Here is a 10708-nt window from a genome sequence, read left to right on the forward strand (position 1 = left end):
ATGTTACGCTGTCGCTCCACCATGTTAGCTCATGATAGTGGGACACATCTTTTGACTTCCATGTTAACATGAAGACTCTTCATACATAAATACCATCATATACCCAGATCTACCTATCAACTCCATTATACTCGCATAATCGATCACTTGGTCAAAATCATCAACTCTGATATCACTTGTTGTGCATTAAGAGTTCTCACACATGTGTTTATACATTGGTATGATTGTCCACTTTAGGCATAAACCCTCTTTATTTTTCTTTTGGTCTTCACCCAAAAGGCTCTTACTAATGAAGATATTTTTGTTTTATAAACTCATGTTCATTATCTTATTCTTAACGATATGAGACTTTTGATTTTATTCTAACAAGAAGATAATGTCATTTTAGTTTATAAAATTGAGAAATTGTGAATTAGCTTTTGGTTAGTCTAAAATTTAAAAAAAATTGTGATTAAAGTGATAATATATATATATATATATATATATATATATATATATGTGTGTGTGTGTGTGTGTGTGTAGATATTAAAATGATAGTAAGTAGTTAAATTTAAAGAATTATTTGATATTTTGGAAATTAATTTTATAATTTCTCATTTTTAGAGACTAATATGGCAACAACTTACCATTCTAGAACCAAAGTGGGAGTTTACTCTTACGAAGCGTTTGGTACAAAGATTATTTTTATTTTTCTAAGAATTTGATAGAAAAGTTAGTTTTCCATGTTTGGATTATTAATTAAAAAGTATTATGTCTAGGAAAAATTATTTCTTGGATTTTTTTTTACTATGTTTCCCACAAAAAATTTTCATTAGAGTACGTGAGAATCTAACATCTTGAATCATGATGAGATTGCATGTTGTTTATTTTGATGCATTTGAATTGTTTAAGATGTATATATGATGATTTGAAGACTTGCATGTTGAGTTGGTATGAATTGAGGATTGAATTTGTAGAGAAAAGTTGAGTTATTTTGGTAAAAACCCTATTCTCACCCAATGCTCATTCATGAACAAATGAACATTTATCCATAATTATGTTTTTGCTCAATGACAAGTGTGTTACCCAATGAGAGAATAATTATGTGGCTAAATTTACCGAGCGAGACATATCATATCTGACAAGAGGATCCACAAAGGATACTAATTGCCCAACAATATATGTTCACCTAATGAGAAGATCCACAAAAAAAGGTTGATTGCTTAACGAGCTCTTGACCGTCCAACGACAAGCTCTAGAGGAGCTGAAGAATTGAGAATCAAAGGTTAAAGTTTTCATATGGCAAGTTCTCACGAAGTCTCATTCTTTCTCATTTTTATTTTTTCCTTATTTGTGAAAATTTTGAGGTAAGAGAAGCTTCTAATTTAATCTTATTTGATACATATGTTGATTGCTGTGTTGATTCATGCCTTGAATGGCATTGACACTAAATTGAAAAGAATGAACCTAGTTATTATATATTTTTGGGTTTTCTTTAGTTGAAAGAAGAATTGATGATCTTGAATCATGATGAGATTGCATGTTGCTTATTTTGGTGTATTTGAATTGTTTAAGATGTATATATATGATGATTTGAAGACTTTCATGTTGAGTTGGTATGAATTGAGGATTGAATTTGTAGAGAAAAGTTGAGTTGTTTTGGGTGAAAACCCTATTCTCGCCCAATGCTCATTCATAAACAAATGAACATTTGTCCATAATCATGTTTTTGCTCAATGACAAGTGTGTTACCCAACGAGAGAATAATTATGTGGCTAAATTTACCCAGCGAGACATAGCATATCTGACAAGAGGATCCACAAAGGATCCTAATTTCCTAATGAGAAGATCCACAAAAGGGTTGATTGCTCAACAAGATCTTGACCACCTAGCGACAAGCTCTAGAGGAGTTGGTCAATCAGTGAGCCAAAAACATGCCCAACAAGAAAAGCTACAAAGCACTTTCGTTGTTGAGCGAGAGCAATATCACCTAGCAAGGAGCTTTAGATAGCTTAGCTCGCCCAAGGAGAGCCTTATTGCATGACTTTTATATTTAATGTTTTTATATGATATGTTAAGAAGATAAGTTAAACTATTATTGAGTTGTGTTATATTATGTTGTTATGATTGACCAATTATGTTGAAAAAAGTTGAATATGAAGTATGTTGAATTGTTTAAGTTGAACTAAAAGTTATTCTAGTGTTGTTTAAGTTGTGTTAATAAGTTGACATGTTGTGTTGAGCTTAATCATGTTATTTGATTCATGAAACATGTTGTTGAACTACGTTGTGAATTCAGAAATATAAGATAGTGTTGTTTTTTAATGTTGATATATATTTCCCATTATGTGGATATGTATTGTGATGCTCTGAGAGTTCAATGTTGAAAACCCTTCTTGAGATAGCTGACTCTTGAAGCAGAGTATTGTGTTTTCTCTAAGTTCTTAATTGATATCATATAGGAGTACAGTCAAGCCATACCAATTTAGAAGTGACCGAATTGAGAGGATAGTTAGTAGGTTAAACATACATGTGACCTAGTTAATGCATGTCAATATTGTAGCGGACCCACACCTAAACTATGTTATACTTAACAATGATATCAAATTTTTTATTTTAAGTGACAAAATCTAAGAAATTATGTTGTGACAAAAAAATGGGTTGATTTTCAAACTATGTGTTATATTGACCTAGAGATGAAAGGTCGTGTTACGTTGATTCGGTAGTGTCAGGTCACTAAGACTATTTACTTATGTTGTAAGAGATCTTTTAATTGTAATATGTGACAATGTATGAAGATGTTATGATGTGAAGATGTCATGTTGTAACACTACAAGAAAAACTGTTATTATCTACGGAATATTACCTACAGAATTTTTTCTATAGATAATTTTTAGTTATCTACAGAATATTACCTATGAAAATTTTTCTGTAGATAATGTTTAGTTATCTACAGAATATTACCTAGAAATTTTTTCTGTAAATAATTTTTAGTTATCTACAGAATATTACCTACAAAATTTTTTCCGTAGATAATGTTTAGTTATCTACGGAATATTACCTACGAATTTTTTTCCTGTAGATAACATTATCTACAGATAAAATCGTAGATAACAACTTTCATGGGTTATTTACGGAAAACTATACGTAGATAACGTTATCTATGAATAAAATCCGTAGATAACAACTTTTATAGGTTATCTACGGAAAACTTTCTATAGATAATGTTATCTATGGATAAATTTTCCGTAGATAATGTTATCTACGAATTTTCTAGAGATAACCTTGGCGGGATGCAAAGCAAAATTTATTATGCTCTAAGTGATGTAAAGAATATTTGGTAAAAAAATAAATATTATTAAAAATTGTCATTTTAAATTTTTTATTTTTATAAATTAATGATGATAAAAAATAACATACTAATATCTGATTTTAAATTTGATATGAAAATATTATAATATAATTAGATAAGATTTTAAATTAGTATTTTATTAATGGTTGATAATTAGAAAATAAAACAAGAATAAATACATTTTTTGAATTTTATATCTTAGATTTAAGATGAATAATTATATTAAGTTAATTAATAATTTATTTAAAATGTTAAAATTTAATTTATAAAAATAATATTTTAAAAGAGAAGGGTTATAATAATACCCGTGTAACTTTTACTAAGTATTACACCGCTCAATAACTTTATATTAAATGTGAATTTTATAAATTCAACCGTTAGATTGAAAGTTTTTTACTCTTAACTCATATATACAAAATTTTATATTAATTCAAGATGATTTGATACTTTATTCTTGTAAAACAAAATTGACGTAATATATATATTTCAAAATATACTAAAATATGAACACTTTGATTACCTTCAAGTTGTTGTTCAATTTTAACAAAATTTGATATAAACATATAAAGTGATATGGAGTTTCAATCTAACGGTTAGATTACAAAATTCACATTTAATATAAAATTATTGAGCGGTGTAATACTTAGTAAAAGTTACACCGGTATTATTATAACCCTTATCATTTTAAAATATATAAGTTATTATTTAAACTTTTAAATTTATAATAAATAATTTAAATTGTATCATAATATTAATTTTAAATAAAAATAAGTAGATTGTTAATTATACAAGTAAGTATATTATATAAATAAAGATTAATTAAATATAATATAATTATTATTATTGGTAATATAATTATTATATATATTTTTATATTTTTATAGCTGTCTAGACACACCAAAATGAGAGAGATCCAAAAATAGTATAAGTATGAGATTGTATAGTTGAGGATGACTTAAATGAATTAATTTGTACTACTTATACTGACAACATGCATTTGTTTTTCGGTAGCTTATCTCATCATAACTCCACAGTTAAGTGTCCTTAACTTGGAGTAATATAGGGATGAGTGACCTTCTGGGAAGTTTCCCAGAAAATGTGCAGTAAGGTCAAAACACGTTGAAAAGTGAAGTGTTGTGAAATAACATTCTTGAGAGGCCAAATACGAGGATTATTACATTAATAAATTTATTAAAATTAGACAAAATTTTTCTGAAGGTTATCTATGGATAAAATCCATAGATAATAACTTTTGTGGGTTATCTACGAAATTTTTTCCGTAGGTAACGTTATCGACGGAAAATTTTTCGTAGGAAACGTTATCTACGACCTTATTACCTACGGATTTTTGGTTGTAGATAATCTGTAGATAATTAAGACTTATCTATGGATTTTCATGCTTATCTACGGATTTCTTCCATAGATAATCCTGATTTTTCTTGTAGATATATGTTGTGCTATTAAGTTGTTAAATTGTATGTTGAGATATAAAATGATTGACATTATATGGTTAATTATCTACGTTGTTCTTATGATGAAGATGTTTATAATTGCTTTTATATTATAAGTTGTATTCTTTGCTTACAAGTTTACCTTTACTTCCATGTTGTTGGACTATTATGATCATATTTGTTATGAGAGTAAGATAAGATTAGGTTGGAGAGCATGTTTGATGGATGACCACGTTGGAGATGAATTTTATATTTTGTTGAGTTGTTCTAATACAACATGCATATAGATGTATATGTATATATATGTACAAAGTTTTTTTTTTTTAACTTCATAAGGGAATTTATGCTTTCAAGTCAAAATTGATAGAGATTAATTTTTTTGTACTTTATACATATATCTGTTACATTAATGTTTAGATATTGTTACATGATAATCTTATGTTACGAGATTCTTTATATTTTTCGTTGCTTAATCACTAAATTGTAATAAGTGTATAGAATTGTTAGATTGTTACAAGTGTTATCACTATTACAAAAACATTATTTAACATCGCCATATTTATATCGGTTCTAGTAGAATCGATGTAAATCATAAACACGGTGGCAAACTTGTAAATAAATAGAAAATAAAAACATATTTACATCGGTTAAAAGGAGAAACGATGTAAATATGAGAAATTCTACATCGAGTTTATGATTAACCGATGTAAAAATGAAATCTGGAAGTTGTTCTACATCGGTTTTGCTTAGGACCGATGTAGAAATGAGACCCTAATATTCACCCTGCGCGAAGGCACACTACCCTTTCAACGCCGTCTGCCTCCAACCACACCCAAACCCTTCCCACGCCGTCAGCCTCCAACCACACCCAAACCCTTCCGCTCGCAACCATGCTATTCCCTCACTACCTACTCGATTCCCCCTCGAAGATGACAAAAACGTCACCATAGCCGTGGCCCAGGGCGTCGTTCCCGTGCTCGTGCGCCTACTCGATTCCCCCTCCGAAATGAAGGAAAAAACCGTTGCCGCCATTTCCAGAGTCTCCACCGTCGAAATCGCCAAAAATGTTCTCCTCGCGGAAGGCCTCCTCCTCCTCAACCACCTCCTCCGATAGTTGAGGGTTTCGGTAGTGAAGGAAGGTGGTGTGGAGTGCTTGAAGAATTAATGGGACTCCGGTGTTCCTCTTGCGAGTCTGGAAGTTGCAGTGGAGATGGTGCGGCATTTGACAGAAGGGTTTGTGCAGAGGATGGTGGGGGTGTTGAGTTCAAGGTGCTGGCAGTTAGGGTTTCAACGGCGAGGGCAGTTCATGCGTTGGGGATGAACAATAACAAAGCGCGGAAGGAGATGAGGGAATTGGGATGCATTTCGGTTTTGATCAAGATGTTGGATAGGAAGGGCGTGGAGGAGAAAGAAGGTTCCGCGATGGCATTGTCAGTGCTACTGATGCACCCGGCGAAACGGAGGGTGTTTTGGAAGGACGAAAGAGGGGTTGTGAGCGCAGTTCATCTCTTGAAAGAGGGCTTCTGATTGTGCCTGTTCAAATGGTTCTTATTCTACTTTGTATGTAGGCCAAATTGGGTGAGAAAAACAAGTTCTATTATGATGAGAAGCTGAAGACATGGGTGGAAGAAGGTGCTGATTCCAGTTGAAAAAGTTGCTTTGACTATTGATTTTGGAAACAGATAGTAAGTTCAGCAACAACCACAAACCATCCTACACCATTAAAGAACAAGAAGACACGGATGCATCTCAAGAAAACAACATTGCAGACTCCCCCTCCCTCTTCCACTGTGCTCAACATCGATGGCTTAGTCACCTCCCCCACTTCTTCATCTAAGAGAAGGTTCGTACCTAAAATAACTATACCTTTCGTTTAAAATTGAAACTTTACTAGGAATCAATTAACAATGATATTTCTATGTATGTAACATCACCCTGAATTTACATCACTTTTTATCTCTTAGTACATATTTGAATTAAAGTTTATAAATTTAATTTACGATGAGACTCAGCTAAGAATTAGACAAAAGAGTTTGAATTTGAATGGAAAAGCAAAGACATCCTTATTATAGGTATGGTTGTTGAAAGAGCAATTGATTAATTATGTGATTGGGTGAAAATGGGAATTGGTTATGTTGAATTGAGCAGGAGGGCAATACAGAAAAGGGTAGTGCAAATCCCAATCAAGGAGACGGAAGGGTGTAGGCTAAAAGGAGAAAGCAACACCCCACCCTCGGATTCCTGGGCATGGAGAAAGTATGGGCAGAAACCCATCAAAGGTTCCCCTTATCCCTTGTTAATTGAATTCCATTCCAATAACATGCTATTCATGTTTGGGATTTTTAAGGTTTGTTGCAATTGTAAGACCTTGTTTTGTGAAGATAATAATTGAGGAGAAGAAAGATAAGTAGTGTAAGTGTATGTTGGAATTGGATAGTGAAATGGGTGTTGTTATTATGACTTGAATAATTCCCTTATTAATGCTGTTGTGGCTTTCAGGTGTGACTTTGGAGGATCCTCGCACTGAAGATCTTAGCCAAGAAGTCAGAGGATTCATATTCTCTAAAATTCTGGTTTGTATAGTCTCACCTATTATTTGTTTTAGGCATGTTGAAGTATGCATGGGTTTTGTTTATTCCTGTTAATTTGGTTTTGCAGAATTGAAGAATTCATCGACTATTTATTCCCAGAGGAAACCCAGAAAAAAAATCTCAAGATCTTGGAAGCTGCTTACAAATGGAAAAGGCAAAAATTGTCTTCTGATGATGATTAAGAATATCTTGTAGCTGCTATACCTTTAGCATGTGTATATATCGGCAAGGTTTTATTGTTGTATAACCGGCAAAAATAGTATAGCTTCTACAGCCAAGTCAATCACGGGCTTTTATAGTTTGTGACAGACACATTTGAGGAATATTTGTCATGCAACCGAGATGGCCAAAATTTTTATTGGGAGAATGTTGGAAAACATATTTAAAACAAAAATGATAATTGAAACTCTTAAATTAACTATTTTTTATTGTTTTACAACAATAACAAAAAAAAAATAATGAAGTTATTTGTTTTAAAATGTACAGTAAGCCATAGTGCTTATCTGATTTTGTTAGGGTAGTGATTCTTCTGTCATGCTGTCGAGTGAGATGGATCAAGCATGGAATGGGATCCCATACTTCTAGCATGCTGTCAGGGTAGTGATTCTTTTAAGCTTACAATTGCCCAACCAGCATTGGACATGCCTGAACTATTGTGGAAGGTACACACATTTATTTCTTGTGCAAGAAACATGCCTGGAACACTTAAACTGCTTGATTCATTCTTGATGCAGTACAGGAATTTACATAATTTGTGAGTTTTAATGGAAAGGGAAATTATGGAAATAGGTTGGGTAGATTTTTTCTTAAATATAAAGATCAATTTATGGATCCTTATTCAAAAACCATTGGAAAAATAGGTGAAGGCAAAAAAATTGATTTTACAAAACTACAAGTGATTAAGGCATTTGATGAATATAATCTTGTGTTTTGACGTTTACATTCTTTTGGGCTCAGAATTTGTGCTCAAAACACATTGACTAAGTATATGCACATTATTTTCTATTTTTATAATGTATTAACACAAAAGAAGTTGAATAAAAATGGGGAGAATTACTGTCAAAGTATTGTTAATAAATATTTCTAGTAGATGATCAGGTGGAAGTTTCTATATTTTCTCTTTTGTATTGCATGTTTTGGAACTACGTTGTTACTTTGTTAGCAACGAAACCTTTGATGATATTATTAATCAACACTTAAAAAATTAACTGAGTGGATGTATATTAGCAACTCCCACATATATCGTGACTCAGTTTAAGGGGCCAATTGCCACATAAAAATCTAAATATGGTGTGTGATAGTCTCCGTTTTTCATCATTCTGATTTATCATTCCTTCTGTGACTTTTATTGTTGTTTTGTACTGCATACCTTGATAACTAAAAATATTGTTCATAATATATCTAACTTTGTGAATACAAAACAGGAATACATTGACTTTGAGACTGCTGAGGGAGAATTTGAGAGAGCAAGAGCACTTTATGAAAGGCTTCTTGATCGAACAAAGCACTTGAAGGTATGGATAAGCTATGCAGAATTTGAGGCAACGGCTATGGATATGGACAGTGCAGACTTAGAAGAACATGAACAAAAGAAGCAATGTATTCAGCATGCTAGAAGTATGGGATCCTAGTGCCACACACAAGCTGTTAATTTTAATTGTTTGTTCTCAGTTTGAACATTAGTCAGCCATTTTTTTTTTCTGTTGCTTTTGAAATATTTCTTCTGGATTCAATCTTCTGGGTTCTAAAATAAGCATGATTTTTTTTATAAAAAAAATGCAATCTACATCGGTTCTCTGGAATAAATCTACATCGGTTGTCCAGAGAACAGATGTAGATTTATGCTTAAATCTACATCGGTTTTTCAGAACCGATGTAAAAATGTATACATTTTCTACGCCGCTCTATTCTACATCGGATTTAGAACCGATGTAGATGACTTTGGAGAACCGATGTAGAATGTGCATCTTGTAGTAGTGTATTACTTTTGCTTTATGCTTTTTCCACCAAGCAAATCCTAAAATTTGACAAATGGAGAAAATAAAGATAATTATGTTTTTTTAATCAAAGAGAAAATAAAAAATAGAAAGAAAGAAAAGTTATTTTCCAAAATATTTATTTATTTTTAATTTAAATTTTATCCTTTTCTATTTTTCTTTCTAATTTACAAACACACTTTAAGAAATATTTGGTTTAGAGAAAGTTAAATAAAAAAAGATAAAAGTAAATTGAAGTTTGTTTGGTGGAGATGAAATGGTGTGAGAAATAGTTGATAGTCATAGATAATAGAAATACACATATAATTAAATGGAGTAGTTTTTTTTTTTACACCATTAAATGGACGTAGTTGGTAAGTGAGTACCACACGTTTATATCTTTCTCCAATGCAGCACAAATATATAAATAAATAGATAGTGGACGTATTTTCATAAATATATAAATAAATATTTTTTCAAACATTATTAAATTGTATTTATTAATTTTGATAATTAAAATTAATATAAATTTATTAAATGTATGACTGTTGATAAGAATATATATATATATATATATATATATATATATATAAAAGAAGGGTATAAACGATATTAATGTAATTTTTATTAAGTATTGCACTGCTTAATAATTTTATATTAAATGTGAATTTTATAAATTCAGCTGTTAAATTAAAAGTTTTTTACTCTTAGATCATATATACAAAATTTTATATTAATCTAAAATAATTTGATACTTCATTCTTATAAAATAAAATTGACGTAATATATATATTTCAAAATATAATAAAATATGAATACATTGATTATTCTTTTATATATATATATATGTTTGTAATATTAGAAATAAAATTGTGATAAAATTTGATTCTTAAATAGATATTTTAATATTTATAATATATATTTTAAAACCCAAAAAAATAAAGGAAAAAGTTAGATATATAAATATAATAATAAATATTATATTAATACTTAAATTTATTTTTTTTATTAGATTAATTACATTAAGATTTATTTCAAGAATATTTTACTCTTATATTTACGTTCAAATTAATTTTTTTTTCACAAACAATATCCAACAATTAACTATATGTTTGTGTGAAAAATGTATATTTATATATGTAGTCGTTGAGCATTTAATATAATTAAACATTCTTAATGATATTAAATTATATTTAAGGAAACTAAAAGATTAAGATCACGACTTGTTTGAATATCTATTTCAAGATATTGAAATGTGTATTTTCAATTTTCAATACATGAAATTTAAAAGTAAGAAGATCATTACTTTGAAGTAAAACTAAGTTGAGTTGAACTTGACTTTTATTCAAACACATACTA

The 10708-nt window shown here is 30.2% G+C and overlaps 1 protein-coding gene across 3 annotated transcripts; it reads left to right on the top strand.

The window, feature by feature from the left end:
• The first annotated feature begins 5527 nt into the window (after positions 1–5527).
• LOC109812914 (putative WRKY transcription factor 65) lies at positions 5528–9126 on the top strand. 3 transcript variants are annotated; one of them, XR_003805431.2, is made up of 6 exons: positions 5528–6625; positions 6931–7061; positions 7130–7194; positions 7282–7355; positions 7441–8035; positions 8798–9126. XR_003805431.2 is itself a non-coding variant. In XM_020376977.3 (5 exons), exons 1-4 carry the CDS (start codon positions 6525–6527, stop codon positions 7444–7446), a joined length of 312 nt encoding a protein of 103 aa, XP_020232566.1. In that variant the 5' UTR covers positions 5536–6524; the 3' UTR covers positions 7447–8035; positions 8798–9126. The 3 variants fall into 3 exon arrangements, 1 of the variants encoding a protein (XP_020232566.1); XR_003805430.2 differs by having other exon boundaries at positions 6931–7194; XM_020376977.3 differs by lacking the exon at positions 7130–7194 and having other exon boundaries at positions 5536–6625.
• Positions 9127–10708: the final 1582 nt, after the last annotated feature.

This window comes from Cajanus cajan, chromosome 8 (assembly GCF_000230855.2).
Source record: "Cajanus cajan strain Asha chromosome 8, NIPB_CcT2T_4, whole genome shotgun sequence".
Taxonomy (NCBI): domain Eukaryota; kingdom Viridiplantae; phylum Streptophyta; class Magnoliopsida; order Fabales; family Fabaceae; genus Cajanus; species Cajanus cajan.